The sequence below is a fragment of the Balaenoptera acutorostrata genome, chromosome 18, assembly GCF_949987535.1.
Source record: "Balaenoptera acutorostrata chromosome 18, mBalAcu1.1, whole genome shotgun sequence".
In the NCBI taxonomy this organism is placed as follows: Eukaryota; Metazoa; Chordata; class Mammalia; order Artiodactyla; family Balaenopteridae; genus Balaenoptera; species Balaenoptera acutorostrata.
In genome coordinates, this window is record NC_080081.1 from 11,619,967 (window position 1) to 11,635,647 (window position 15,681).

Sequence of the window (15,681 nt, forward strand, 5' to 3'; positions counted from 1 at the left end):
GGAAGGGACATAATCTACTGCTTTTTAAAAGAGGGGACTTCCCAATTATTGTTAGGGAACAGGTATGATTGTAAATGATCATTGTCTTTTAAATGCAAGCTAAATTTGGCCAGATCTTCTGGAGGAGACTCCACACCCGCTTTGCGAAGTTTCCTCATGGTGGGTTTGCCCCTTGCAGCCTGGGAGTGTTTTCCTTTTTGCAGAAGTAGGTGTGCAGTGTTGGCTGGACCCGTTCTCTCTCCTTCCCCCTTGTTAGGGAGCTGATGGCCATGAACTGTGACACCTGGGAGTAATCAGAGCCCTGTGACCTCTCCCTGCTTGTCCCATCTCTGTCATCTAGATGGCAGGCATCAAGATGGTCCCTCGGCTTTGCACCTTATAAACACTGATGGAACATGCTTTAAGTAAATTAACATACACAAATATTTTAATGAAACCTGTAAACCTGGAGGGTGGTTATTCGTGTTTTTCATTATGTTGTTTTGAGAGGTGGATATGGGGAGAAGTGAAAGAATGGACATTTGTCTTCCATTTATAACCAAATAAGGCATTTGAAAGAAAAACTTCAGTGCTTTCAACAAAGGTTTTGATTATTTTTTTCTTGCCAAGCACGCATTCTCTGGCTCTTCACCTCAGTATTTGTCACATGGTGGGGAAAGTTAGAAAATTCTACTTCGTGTGAACTCCCTTGATGCTTGAGTTCCTGATAAATCAAACCAAGGTGAGGCAGTTTCATCCTTTGTTTCTATAAGCAAACATTTATGGATTACCTACTGTGTACACAGTACATAGCCGTCCCCCCTCCCAGGGCTCAAAGCTGACGAGGGGAGATAACGCATGCTCCAGTCAAGGTTGAGGCTGCCACAGGCCCGGCTTTGGTAGCTCAGGCCGGGAGTTTCATTTCCTGAGAGAAATCCCAGGCACATTATGTTTTCCTTGGCTTTGTAAATTTCCATCTCTGAAACAAATCATTGACACTGCTGGCTGAATTATCATTATACTGACTAAAATAAATAGTTCACAGAAAAACTGTGGGTATCCAGAGTGTAAGAGCTCTATATCCAGACTGAGGGGTTCCCAACCCTTTAGTAGATTCATCCAGTAAATGTGTTTTGAGCACCTACCCTCTTTTAGGACCTGGGAATAGAACAGTAAACAAGATAGACAAAAATCTCTGTCTTCACAGAACTTCTTCTGTTTTAAAATTGGAGTTAGACAGACACTAAACAAATAAGGAAAACAGAATATAGAGTGCCAGGTGGTGATGGAGGCTGTGCAAGAATGGAGGCAGGAAAAGGGGATGCTGCAGGTGGGGTGGGGAAGACTGTCATTACTGAGAAGCTTCTAGATCATTCGCAGCTGCAGGCAGCATTCCTCCACGTGGTGGGACACGTCCATTATCCACCTAGGTCTTGGGAGTGAACAGTATCTAGCTAGGCTAATAATGGTGGACTTTCTGATACCTGTTTTCCAGGTGAGGGAACTGGATAATAATGGTGGACTTTCTGATCCCTGTTTTCCAGGTGAGGGAACTGGGCCCCCAGAATGGTGAAGTCGCTGTTCTAGATTCCCACAGCCGGTAGAAATGGGAGGACTCTGCCCATCTTACTTTCCTCATCTGAAAACAGAGCCTTCGTTAGGGCCTGTCCCCCATTGTCCCAGCCCTGTGGGCTCACCCCCAGCTGGGGAGAGAAGGCAGCAGGCCTCCCCTTCCTGCTTCTTCACCAGTAGAACATCCTATAATTCTTGTCCTCTGCCAGCCTGTCGGCTCTGCCCCAGCTCTGTTGGAAATGAGGATCTGACACATTTAGAAATACATCTACCTTTTTAGTCTTTGTGTTTTTCTTCTGTGTGTAGTAGGGCAATATGATTTTGAAATGTTTAACATTCCATTCGGATGGTTTATTTCTCCCCAAATGCCATCAATAGGGGAAGTTTTAACAGTTAATATTATAGACACGTAGAGCTGGAAAGATCTTTTGGTGTTAAGTTCTCTGTTGTTTTACAGGTAAAGTGTGTGGGACCCAGAGAGGTGAAGTGACTTCTCTAAGAGCACACAGGTGTTGAGCAGTATAGTGGGGCTAAAACCTCAGTGTGAGCTTTCTCTATGCCATTACCTTGTAATACAGCGTATTTGTTTATTTCTAACTATAGAAGTGATAAGTGCTTTTGAAGAAAATCTGGAAAACAAGAGTGAGAAAAATAAAATCACTAATAATCTTACATACCAGAAGTAACCAGCAGTCACATTTTGTTGTTGCTGTTGTTTTCAGTCTTGTATATGTGTATAATTGTGGGCATTTCCTCAATGTCATCAAAAGTTCTCAAAAAACATAACTTTTATTGGTTCTATTATTTGCCCCGTTTGGAGGTTTACTGTGTTGGCCTTTGGGTGTCCCCTGGGCATTAGGCTTCATCTGATGACTCATTTGCAGACTTGGCCATCAATCAGCAAATGAGTAAGACTGCAGGTGTTGACACTGCTGATTGCCATCTAATGGTCTGTTTATTTAACCACTTAAACCATTTAAATTGCTTTATCTCTACTTAAATTGAATTTGAACCTGCTAAAGTGAAGAGCTTTGTATCTTAAAACTTTGGTTGACTCTCTGGCTAGTCCCTCTGGACCCCAGTTACCTTATTCTGTGAGTGGAGGGTCTTCCCTTGGTCCCTTCTCTAAGAACTAGATAAACTCTAGGGGCTTCTCAGAAATTACAGGAACACAAAATTTTGAATGTAATTTTAGAGGGTTCGTGGACTACTTTCCTCCCAGGTTCAGCATTGGATTCCAGACTAAGAAACACTAGGCTAGATGATGATGTGTATCTCGTTTCTGTGATTATCTGGTTAAATCTCTAATGACAGGAGTCACTGAGGTGAGCATCAGACTTTATATCAGAATGTATTTTTGATATTAACTCTTCTAAGAGGCCCCAGGGGTCTGGTATAGAAACCCTGTCTCCTCTCCCCTCCTACCTCTACCTGTCCCCACATCTAGCCTATATTTTTGTCACCATATCCCTCCTCTACTGTAACTGACTATTTAGCACTTTGCTCCTTGCACCCATTGCCTCCAATCTTGTCCTGTACTCTGTTCTGCTACTTCTGTGTACCATATTTTTGTTTTCTCAGAGGGACAGATCATATTCCCAACACCTTTTCTTTTCTCTGGCTAGCAAGTTGACCCATACACTGTGGAAAATCTTTAGTCATTTGCTCCTTTTTGCAATTTTTCTTAATAATTTTTTCTTACCGTTTCACATTTTCCCACAAAAGAGAAAAGGAATGATTACTTTGGAGTATATATCTAATATGTATTTAACTATCTACTCCAAAGTAGAGTACACTTTATTTATTCAAATATACTTTACATATACTTTAAAGTCATATATATATATTTGCCTTTAAAGTTGTTATATTTTAAATATCCTCCTGATATGCCAAGAACCTCTAATAGGAGAGTAAAAAAATTCCATTGAGATAATTGACATTTATTCCTTGCACAGTCATTCTTTATATAGTTACTAGCTACAGCAAAATGCAGTTTGAATTTTTATATAATTCATTGCTAAAAACAAGTTTATTTGCACTTCTTAAAGGTTCACTTACACTGTTTCCAAGGATACCTTTGTCTTTAAAAATGGCTAGCAAGTTTTGCAGAATAACATTTTCTTAGCTGGGAGAAAGGAACATTTTAATTATTAGTAAATGATCCGTTGGGTTTCAGTTTATGAACAGTTGAATGCTTCTGCCTTAATTTGGGTCATTAACAAATGAAAATATTTGCATAACTTTACAACCACCAAATTGCACTTTAGGGCTAAAGATAACCGGTGACGTAAAACTGCCATAAGAATTCAATTCAGCCAATACGTTTTGAATGCTTGCAGTACCTCAGACACTGGGGACTCAGAGGTGGTTAAGGTACAGTCCCCGCCCCCATGAATTTACAGTCTCACTGAAGAGTGCGGCACATACAAACTTAGTAAAAGGTAGACTGTGAAAAGCTCCAAGATTGGAGGTAAATGAAACTAATGCCCAGATGGCATCAGAAGAGGAGCTAATTCAGTCTGGCCAGGAGGATCCAGGGAGTTTCAGAGGGAAGGTGGCATGTAAACAGGGTCTTGAGATGTCCTCTGGGCGAGAGGGTCCTTTATTCAGCTTCTTGCTTTTCAGAACGTGATGGAACTTCATCTTATGGTGGGAGGAGGAAGATGGGGGCTTTGGAGTCTAAAGTTAGCCTTCCTTATAGTAAAAAATTACCCTTGGAAAATTCCTTAAATTTCCTATAAAGTCTTCATGTTTTTTTTGTATCCAACCTGTATAATAATTTGTATGTGTATCAGAATCTGAGAGCTGAAACCCATATACAGAAACATCCATTTCATCTTGTCTCTGAAATGTTCCTACTTCCCCATGGTTTTTACTCCATTCTGTTTTAACAGTAAAACTCTGTACCCTTAATGCATGTTGATAGACGTCTTTGTTATTTTAAGAGTTAAACTGGTTAGTGTGTGAAAGAACTTGAGGTCGCTAGAGTTAGGAGCTTGGTGAATGTTTGTGGATTTGAATCCAGAGGTCCAGCCTATACCTTGTTCTTTGAAATGTTGTAAAGTAGAACTTGACTGCATACTTCCTGTCCTTCTAAGATGGCATTTCCTCTTGTGGCTGCTCTGACCAGATGTCCTTCTCATGTCCTCAGACATTGATCTCATGAATCCCTTAGAGGAACGACATCCTACTTGTTGGTTTAGCTTCGGATGCTAAATTCTGTACTGTGTGACTCCCCTTGACAGGCAGACTTCTAAAGTGTTTGTCTGTCTTCAATGAGCAGAATCGAACAAGGGTCCCTTACATTGCCTGAGAAGTTAGGTGGCAAGATTGGTGACAGTAGTATCTCCATTCCTCTAAGTCCTGAGAATTTCCTTCTTTCATAAAAAGTGGACCCACTCGAAGGTGACAGGCTAGACCAATGTCTTGCTCCCACAATTGCTTTCCTTTATCTGGGATTTCGGTATAATGCTCTGAGGTGGTGGTGAGAAAGCTGTGTGAATTTTGCTGCTGCATTTCCTGTAAACATGTTGAGAACCTTGTCTAGACATTAATCAGTTCTCTTTTATGTAACTCTCTGTGTGAGAAACTTCAGAAAATTTACTTGCCTTACAGCTTGGTATGTTTTTTGGTTTGATGATATGAATTATGGAACTGATTATGTTTGCCTTTCTGTCTTGGCTACCTGGAAGCTCATAGCCAATTCAGAGTTTTTTCTTTGATTACAAAAGAAATATAAATTCATGGCTGAAGTTTTGAAAAGTATAGAAAAACTTAAAGAAGAAGATGCTCATGGCATGCACACAGGGGGATCAAGACAACTGTTTAAAGGCTGTTGTCACAATCAAGCCGCAAAGAGGGAAGGGCAGTGGATTTTAAATTGCCTAAGCACTTTGTAATGTGTTGTAGCAACACAGTAGGCAGAATTGTCATTTTAGATCACACAGCCAAAGTCCTGAATTTAAGACTAAGGTTAATTTCTTCAGATTGGAATAGCAACAGCAACAATAGTAATTACCTTTAAATAAATACCTACATATGTATTAGGCACTGTGCTATGCCATTTTTACAGTTTTACCTCTTCACTGAAATTACCTTGATTGGATTAAACCCAGATGCTGCCTTTATCTTTAATTGCTGATCAGTAGCTTTTACCTATTTGTACTTTTTAGCTGTTGGCATCGTTGGAATAGAAAACTGGTTCAGCATAGCGTCATGGTGAAGAGTGTGTACACTGCATCCATACTGCCAGTGCAGTGTGTGACCTTCTGCACATACGTAACCTCTCTGCCCATCAGTTTCCTCATCTGTAAAATGGGAATAATCATGTTACCTACTTCATAAGGTTGTTATAAAGATTAAATAAATTACCTCTGCAGGGTTTGGGACACGGTGAGCACTTAACAGTGTATAAAATAAATAACCTTTTAAGTTCCTTCTCATTACTTACAGAATGTCAGAGTATTTTGACCCAATAAATAGGATAGCAGTTCTCTCCTTAAAGTCTAGAACTTCTGTTGGCTTAATGATGATGGGGATTTGAGGAAGAATTGGGCTTTTTAGAACTTCTCGAGCCATTTCGAAAAGGTTTTTTCAAACTGTTGGTTATGTTGTACTTCACTAGGGCTCAGTTTGTCTGTTTAGTGCTTATGGCTTGCCTCCTCTGATTTATAGAACATTTCTAAGTTTTGATTTAACTTATTTCAAATCTATATTTATGTTACAGGCTCTTTGTGTTTTTTTCTATCCTCTTGTAACTTTTCAAAGATAGATTTAAAAACAATTTTTTTGTTTTTTCTTTTTAATTTTGTTGTTGTGGTTTTTCTTGTTTGGTTGTTTTGGCTGCACTGTGCTGCATGTGGGATCTTAGTTCCCAGCCCCGGGATCGAACCTGTGCTCCCTGCAGTGGAAGCACGGAGTCTTAATCACTGGACAGCCAGGGAAGTCCCTCCCCAAAGATAGATTTTAAAAATCCATAGATTGTATTATTTTGAAACACAGATTTGGTGAGTTTATATTACCCTGAAAGATTACCCAAGGTTGAGAAATTGGGTAGTTTAAAAAAAATACTATAGAAACTACTAATTTTTTTTAATGGACTCATAGAACCCTTGTGACTCATTACCCAATAGTATCCACACTCAGAAAGATTCCTGATGTTTGAGTGACAGAGACTGGGGTGACCTCGGCGGGTCCTGGTGGGAAGAAGAACGTGTGGACATAGGGCGCTATCTTGGCTCCCCCAGTGCCCCCTCGGAGCCCTCTCAGCCTCAGTCACTTGACCGGGAGAGGAAGAGACTTGTACCTATACCTTACATAATAGTTTCTATATTTTCCTGGATATATACACCTGTATACCTTGTGGCACCTGTTGTTGTTAAGTGATACCTCGTTCCATTGTTTACTTCTACTTCTATTATTACTCTTAACTAAATTCTCCCCAGTCTCAATGAAACAAGCAGAATAACTAGTTGGGAGAAACTCTGCAGCATTCCAGGAAGTACAGATTAATATTTAATCCCATCTTAATGTGCATTTTCCATGTAGTTTATTAATAAATCCCTTAACACTTTTGTTTTGGTTTTTCCTGAGATGATTTAAAAGTTACTTCACTAGTAATGTGAAGAAATGATTAAAATAGCAGGCTTTTGGGAAAACACATTTTAAGTGCTGTCACCATTGAACCATGGGATGGTGACCCATCTACTTTCCTGTGCTTTTGTGTAAATCTCTATTAATTGTATGAATCTTTTATTTATGATGTCTATTAATCTTGCCTTCTCAACTTGCTCTGATACTCCCAGAAGGGAGAGACACTCTACTCTGCCTTATATGTTTACTGTGATCCTCTCAGTACCTAGTACCAGACTCATTAACCTATTGGTACTCACATACATATTGATGGATTTAAAGTAATATTTTGTTTAGTTTACCATGACATGTGGTATCTCATGAAAATGTGTGATGACCTCATCTTTTATCTACTATAAAATAGTAGGTAAATTAAGTGTGCGTGCTGCGGGCTGTCGTGCAGGGAGAAACTCTTCACTTACATCTGCACGCATGAGGTGCCGGCCACAGGAACCCCTTGCTGTTTGCACCTCCCTCCTTTGATCATCAGCCAAGCATTTGGTGTTTAGCCATAACACGAAGGAAAGCATCCGAAAACTATAAGAATTTTAGAACAGCCAGATGACCTCGCTTCTCTTCAGCTCCAGATGTGAAGTAATCACGAAGGAGTCTGACTGTGACTGGTTTTCTTTTCAGCACAGCACTGTTCTGATTCAGGTCTATGTGGCCCACACCGCGTGGAGCAGGCACAATGAGGCCGGTCTTTATCGAAGGGGCAGCGCACTGTGCATTGTGCAGTTTGGGGTTTGTTTTCCTTTGGCCGACGAGTGGGAACCTCCCATTTTCCGAGCCGTAGTAACACCCCTGGAGGCTGGCCCTCCCACCCGAGCGGGCTCTGCAGACCCAGCCGGCAGGGCTGACCACTTGTGCCTGGGAAGTCAGCTTCCTTTCCGTCCTCAGGCCTCTGGCATGCGTGTGCCTTGCACAGCCAAGGACTCGCAGCTGTCCCAGTTGCAGACTTTCTGACTTGCGTTTTCAGCCGAGGATGCAGGCTGATAAATTCAGGACAAGTAGTAGAAATGTCAAAAAGGAGCTGGTGATCGAGTCCCCCCAGCAGTGCAAGGATGCAGCCCAGGGAGAAGTGGAAGCAGAGAGCCCGGGGCCAGTGCTGGTAAGAGGGCCCCATCCACGGGGCTTCTGCTGTCTTCTCCACGCAGTGCTTTTATTGCGTGTGCATGCTCGGTGCCTTCTGGCTCTCTGGTTTGATTTTAAACTTGCCTTGCCTATTTCTGGCGAACTCTCTTCTCTGTTTCCTCCTGTAGATTGACTTCAGTTCCAATTTGATTCTTCTTTGGGAGGAAAGATATGTTGACGTTTTGTGGGTGAACGTGGTTTCCAGGAGGCTTCTTTGTATAGAACAACTATGTATTGTTCATGTCTCACCTAGCTGCACTGTTGTCAAACGTAAACCCAAGAGGCACATTGTAATTGCCTTTTACAGGATTGAAAAACGTCTTTTGCAAAATTAAAACATATTTACATTATGTATTTATGTGATGGTGAAAATTATGATGATGACATGGGGGGAGTGTTAAGGAACATAACTGCTGAAGTTACATGTATTCTCACTCATTTTAACAGGTTTGCCTTGAATTGAGCAAAGTAAAAAATAACCTAAGCTTTGAACCAGTTAATAGAAAAGTTTCTAATTTTTTTTTTTTTTCTATTTTTAACATTAGCTAAACTCAGAGCAGTTTGGATAAATTCAAGTGCTTCGGTAGACTTTGTAAGGGAGGAATGTGAAAAATGGTTTCGTTGTTATCATCAATGAGTAGGTTGTGCTTCTCTCTCGGAATTTCTTTAGTACAATAAAGGCACATAATTTTTTAAGCAAACTCCAAAAAACCACCAACATGCCCTGTGGTGGGGACAATTGAGCCTTTCAAAGGATCTGTTAAAGGGATTGTTAAGCTTGTACTTAGCAATTTTATATAGTGACTTTTTTTTTTTAACACAGAGGTTTATTTGCTGTTATAAAGTGTTTGGTTAATGAACTTAATTTTCAATTAATGTCTTTAAGAATCCGAACTTAAACTTCTCTGTAATGCATTTTATTTGAATTAAATTGCCTTTGACCTGTGAGACTGCCTTATATTGTATTGCCTTCAAAATTACGTTGCTAACCATGAACTGAGAAAGTCAGTAAAGTGTGATGGGCTTTTTCACTGTAGGTTTTCATCTGAGAGATTTAGGCCCCCCTCCCTGCTCCCAACATTGTTTAGAGATGTTATTTGTTATCTTGGATTCCTTTCTGCTAGCACAATAGTTCATTTATCCATTGAGAAGCTTGAGCAGCTTTCATGCAGTAGTAGATTTAACCGGTTAAAGCTCCCAGCTGATGTCGCTTATGATTTCTTGGAGGAAGTTGTGTGGTTTGGGTTCCCTTGTGAATATTCTTAAAAATCTTTTGTCAGTGTTTCTCCAGATGTGTAGAAATATTTGTCCAGAGGATTAAATATACTGTAGAAAGATGCTCTGTGATTTTTTTTTTTTTTTAATCACCCAAGTGACTTTTAAAAAACTTGCTTCTCTTTCTTGTGCTCAAAAAATCAGCCGCTTATGTCCCAGTTATTTGTTTAGGTCAAATCTCACTCCAGGCAGTTCCACGGGGAGTTCGTTTTCCACTGTAATGGATAAGGCTGTGCTGGCTGCAGCTGCACCTGGTGGGAGTGCTTGTGGGGACTCAGAAGCTTCTGGCAGCATGGAGAGCTCTGGCCCGTGCGCCTGCAGAGAGAGGTGTGAGGGAGAGGGGGAGGCAACAGTGATACAACAAGAAACTTTTTCTTATCTGATGGTGTTTCTCTTCTTCCCTTGGGGTAAGCAAGATAAAAAGAGCTACTACCAGATAAGAGAAGCAAGGATATTTAAGCAGAGCCTCTGCCCAGGGCAGATCTCCTTACCTGTGATTCTCACTGCCCACAACAAATGAGAATTCAACACACTGCTCGGAATACAGCTTTTCTTTAAGATGATTTTTTAAAAGTATGCCAGCACAGCCATGAGATCTGTGTGTTGTAGTGCTGTTTGTTACTATTATGTTAGTAGCCCGTGTGCCTGTTGAGAATCCCCAAGTCTGTAATGTTTACATGTAAGTAACTTACTTTGAAATCAAGTTTTGCTGGTTTTAGTTATGTACACAATCACTCCTTGGGGAAAATATTACATAGTTTAGAAAGCAAAAAAGTAATTAATGCATATAATTAGAAAAATGAATAGTGTAAAATAGGGAAATGTAAAGTACCCTTACCTTTAATTTCCAAAAGTGCCCGCCATTTATTATTTGGTGTATAACTTTCTCCAAACTTTCTCCTGTGCACATAAAAATATAATTTATTGTGCGTCTTTGGAAAATGCATAGTACTATAAATTTCTGCATTAATTTTCTCCCAGAGCATATCAAGAATATCTTTCTTTGTCACCACGTATAGATTTATGTCATCATTTTTAATGACTGTACCATAATTTGATTCCATTTGTTTCCAATTCTTTGCCATTAGTACAATGTATAATCATTGAGAAATGGCTTTGTGGGCTGTGAGTGACTAACAGTGAATGTACTAGTAAACGTATCTGAAAGCACTTATGCTGGTCAGAAGTACTTTTTCTGTAAAACTTCTATCAGAAGTCAATGTTTCGTTCCCCTCTGCCAGGGCAACAGTTAAGTTTCCCTTAGCAGTGGCTACTTGTTCCATGGTAGGTAAAGTCAATGTTTCTAAGAGAAGTATATATTTGGACATTACAGATTTTCAGAGACTGCAAGGTTCAACTTACAGGCACCTATGCAGGGAGGTTGTGTCCCTTCACTGTGACATAAACGGGAGGAAGTGCATGGTGAAATTTCCCCTTTCCTCTCCAGGCTCACTGCCAACCCTATAGAAAAATGACTGTGGGCTGTGAATGACTAATAGGGGAACAATCAGGATATTCTTGATGTCTACAAGTTAGTTACCCCACTGAATTTGAATACCTATTTTTGCCCCCCAAACTCTAATGTAATTCCTGGAAATAATTTATTCTAATTGTTACAGCTCAACAATTTAGAGGAAAAGGGTGTGGCCTCAGAGAGTCAGAACTGGCTGGGGTATATGTCCTGTGTGTTGCCTTTGCATTGGGTGACTTTCAAGAGGCAGGTGAGGACTGCAACACAGGTCTTACTTTGTGAATTTTGAAGGTTGTAAGATGTGAAGATGGAGAGAGCTGCATTTTCACATGTTAGGTATACTCCTTAGGTATTTTTAAAGAAGTATCTTTTCAGAAACACCTTTTCCATTTTTGATATTTTTCTTTTTTTAAAAAACAGCAATCAGAACTTTATTTATTGGCCTCACCACGTGGCCTGGGATTGAACCAGTGCCCCCCTGCGGTGGAAGTGCAGAGACCTAACCACTGGACTGCCAGGGGATTCCCAATTTTTGATAATTTTCTGGAATCTTCAAGTGTTAAACACTGAATCTGAGTTCTTATTTTAACATTTTAAAGAACAAATGATTAGCTAAATGACCACGTGAGAAAGGAGCATGTGTACCAGTGTAGAAAGGAGAAGGAGACTGGGCTTCTGGTTGGACAAGTCAGTGCATTACCTGGAGAAGCCTTTTCTCCCTTAAGTTCTATTTACTCTAGAAATAGCAGAAACGAATTAAGGTACAAACCCTGAAGGATAAGCTTACGGGTAATGATCATGTTGTTGTCAATATCCTATAAGACTTAAGAGGACTGTGATTGAGTTAATTAAATTATACTTATAAAGCTCTTCTCTTCTAAAGCTTTTCTGTATCTCTATGGAAGTCTTTAGAAATAATTATATTATGTTGATGATACTTAATATGTAGTTTCTTTTTTTTTTTTAAATACTGAGTGGTAAAGGAAGGAAGTTCCTGCAAGCTCTGTGTAATGACATATTCCCAGGTGACAAACAACAGGACATTTTACTAATTCAGAGCCATAAGCCTTCACTATGCTCTTTGGTTTTCCCCTTCATTTATTTGTTCATTCAGCCGCATTTATAAGTACTGAGGTTTGCCAAACATACTGGGTGGTGCACTGGGGATACAGGGCTGAGTGAGATACACGCTCCCTCTCCCCAGGCAGCAAGGTCTGGGTAATGAGGGGCTTCCTTCCTCAGAAATGCTTTTCACGTGGTAGTTTTTAGGCACAGTGAGTGTTAATCTCACCCATCCTTTTCCACTTAGGCAGACAACACATAAATCATCATCAGCTCCAGCAAGGACACATTCTATTTTTTAGCACCTAAAGCAGGCCTAGCCTTGCTTTACTGAAGGCATAGGGACCTCTGTTCACATGAATAGTCTGTGTGATTGAGGCCCCGCTATTGCACTGTATTTTGTGGAGCGGTTGGTGGAAGGAATCTTTGGGAAGTGCATGCTTCTCTTACCCCAGAGAAGGGGCTTCCACAGCTCGTATCACTGCCTCATTACAGCACTGAGCCACTCATGTCTTCTGGGAGGCTTGCTCATACAGAGCACAAAAATCCACCCAGCTCTGGTGAGTTTCTTTTCTCATGTCTGTCATCAACGTGGAGGCAGAGTGGCTGGTCACTGTTTTTTATAACAAGGTAATGGCAATTGCTTGCTTGCTTGCTTTTTTTTTTCTCGCTGTAAGGATAAAAATAGAAAATATTTATATAGTGCCTTGTTTTGTGTCAGACACTGTTTTAAACCTGTTTAAACATTATTTCAGTTAATCCTCCCAATTCCAGGAGGCAGGTACTGTTATTATTAGTCTTTTTACGGATGAGGAGACTAAGCACAGAGACGTTAGGTAACCTGCACAAAGTCATACATTTAGGAAGTGACAGAGCCAGGGTTTTAAGCTGCCAGTCAGGTTTTCCAGAACCCATACCTGAACACATATGTATGATTCATTAACAAAAATGAATGTATTCCTTATGCTTGACATTGGGATTATAAAGATGGAAAAGAGGGGTTCAAAATTCTCTGTCCTTAAAAAATTTTTTAATTGTTAGAGAAAGGCCAATTTCAAAGTGACAGAACAACAGCAGTTGAATAGCACAGAAAGATAAAGAGAAGGATGGTCATGCCTGAAGAAGTTGGAAACATGAACAAGATGGAGTTGAGAGTTACGTCACTTTCCTTTTGAGTGTTCCGTTTTATCATCTTCCCAGAAAGTTATACAGGAGCATAGATTGGTGGAATATCTGACAGTCTGGAGACATCTTATTTTCCTCCCTAGATTTCTTTTTTTTAAAACTGATTTACAGCACGATCCAGGATAACCCTGAAATGTTTATTCCCTAATCAGTACAATAGGCACCGTGGTCCCCGTAGGGTTTAGAGGAGGCTGCCAGTTGCCCAGTGTGCTCTACCCTTTGACAGGTAGTGGCTAAATACAAGATAGCAGAACTATGTCACAGGCAATGGGTGGTGTTGGGTGGTCTCAGAGAAAGCACTTTGGAGACCAGATTCAGCTTTGGTCTGGAATCTGCCTTTCAATCTCTGAGGATGACCACCCTTCCCTCCCCATCTCCATGCCAGCCCGGCCCTGGCTTTAGTACTTTTCTCGTCTGTAAAATGAGAAGCGTGTAGTAAATAATCTCGAAGGTCTCTTCTGGGGCTAAAGCTCTGTATTTCAGGGTCATTAGCTTTGGTCCCAGAATAACCTGTGATGGAGTCAGATCCAGATCCTAGAGTTTCAGTTTCAGGTTCTAAGCTTAGTTTATCCAAAATCGTTTGGGTTTTGCGCTGTAGGAGCTGTAAAACAGGGGATACTGGATTTCCACCCAATGTAATGAATAAGATGAGTGCAGTGGGTTGGCAAACCTGGAAATAAATAGAAGTGGTAGCAAATTTGCAGTTACCAGGGATTACTGTACAAGAGAGGCAAGAAGACCTGGCTTGAGCCTACAGATGACATGACTGAGTATAATTTTTAGAAACAAGAAGACTTGGAAATTATAGTTTATCCTCAACTTTCCAGAAGTTCGAAATATCCCTGTAATGTGATACAGCTCTTCCGAAGTTTCTCTTAGAGTACCGTTTTGAGGCTTCAGAAGTTTTTAGTGCTCGCTTTCCAGACAAGTGTACGTGCCACCTACTAGCGGGTCTCTGAGTGCTCTGCCGGGTGCTCGGGGAAGAGCCAGTCTGAAGTTCTGTTTTGGGATCTCCTTGCTGTGGGGAGCTGTCACTACTAAGGGAGAAGCAGAAGTGAGTGGTACCAAGGGCCCTGCACTCACGGTCAGGAGTCCTGGGTCCTATGTCTTCTAAACATTTGACATTTCTAAGCTGAGATTGCATTTCTGTCAGATGGAGGTAGTCGTGGTGTCTGTCCTCCAGACTCCTCATCTCCGAGGGTTGTCTGGCTGCCCCGGTCAACTTACTGCATTCAGTCTTTTCTTACTTCGAGCCATGCTCCAAAGTGCCACCAGACCAATCTTTCCAAAACGCAGATACGGTTATTAATTTCCTCCCTAAACCCCTCCCCTGACTTTCCTTTGCAGAGAAGGCAAAGCACGGCCCACTTGACCCTCAGAAGTTGGCCCTGAACTTGCTTGCAGGTCTCCCTCATCTACTGCACTTTCCAAAATGCGTCCTGACCCGGGCCGTGTATTCTTCATCCGGGGGTGCGTTCACACCCGGGCACAGTGCTTCTTTTGCCTGGCATGGCTTCACTGCCCGACCTTTCTCCTTCATCCTTCAAGTCCCGGTCACATGCCAGCTCCTCCAAGAAGCCTTTAAAACTCTCTCCCCACATCTTCCCGTAGACTGTGTTCTCCACGGCCCATCATGGCATCATTATTCTAGCGTGTTAGGTTATTATGCATCTCTGCTGTGTTGTAGCTAAGGCTTGTACTCTAGTCTCCCTCACTAATGCAGGGGCTTCTGCCCCACAGGAACCATGGTTTTCTTTGTATTGTCTCTGACATAATGTCAAAGCTCCCCCCGCCATTTTTTTTTTTTTTCTTCTCGGCATCACCTTTGCAGGATGCGAAGAACAGGTTGCAGAAAGGGCTTCTGGGAGAGACGGGATCTGAGGATCATTCTCCCTCTTCATTCTTCCCTCTTCCACCTTCATCACTTTAGCCACTAATATTCAAGTATGTTGAAATGCCAACAAGTAAAAAGGGATGCACCTAGAGGAGCCTGCTTGGCTAAATGTGATGTGGGTACTGTGCCCCCAAACTCTCCTTTGCTTCTGTTATTTTCGATCTAAATTAAAATGTTAGCTAACACTTTGTGACTTGAGGACGCAAGTGCAAACTTAGGTGACCAGGGTCAAAACTCTTCTATTTCTTCCTCTTAGCCAGCACCCTTTCCATATGAGTACTGCTTCTTCTCATCAGCCACACCTGAAACTGTAACATCACCTTTAATGGTTGTAGGACATTTGGAAAAAATCAGTTGTGTGACCTTATTACCAGAATCCCAGTAAATTGATTATACGTGGAAAGGCTAGTGGAGACCTACAAGATGTAGGGCAAAGAAGACCACTCTTCCTGGGGGGAAAGAAAGGAAAGCGGGGCCT

General features: G+C 41.2%; 1 protein-coding gene across 17 annotated transcripts in view; it reads left to right on the top strand.

The window, feature by feature from the left end:
* The window catches only part of DOCK9 (dedicator of cytokinesis 9), a 283,640-nt gene that overhangs the window by 98,967 nt on the left and 168,992 nt on the right, over positions 1-15,681 (top strand). For 6 of the 17 annotated variants that reach the window (XM_007196818.3, XM_057532617.1, XM_007196822.3 and 3 more), the window contains exon 1: positions 8,035-8,293. The exons of 10 other annotated variants lie outside the window; for them this stretch is intronic. In XM_007196818.3, coding sequence (XP_007196880.1) covers positions 8,168-8,293 — 126 coding nt within the window. In that variant the 5' untranslated portion in view covers positions 8,035-8,167. Of the gene's footprint in view, positions 1-8,033; positions 8,294-15,681 lie in introns of those variants that run through there. One more of the 17 variants, XM_057532616.1, reaches the window with a different exon arrangement.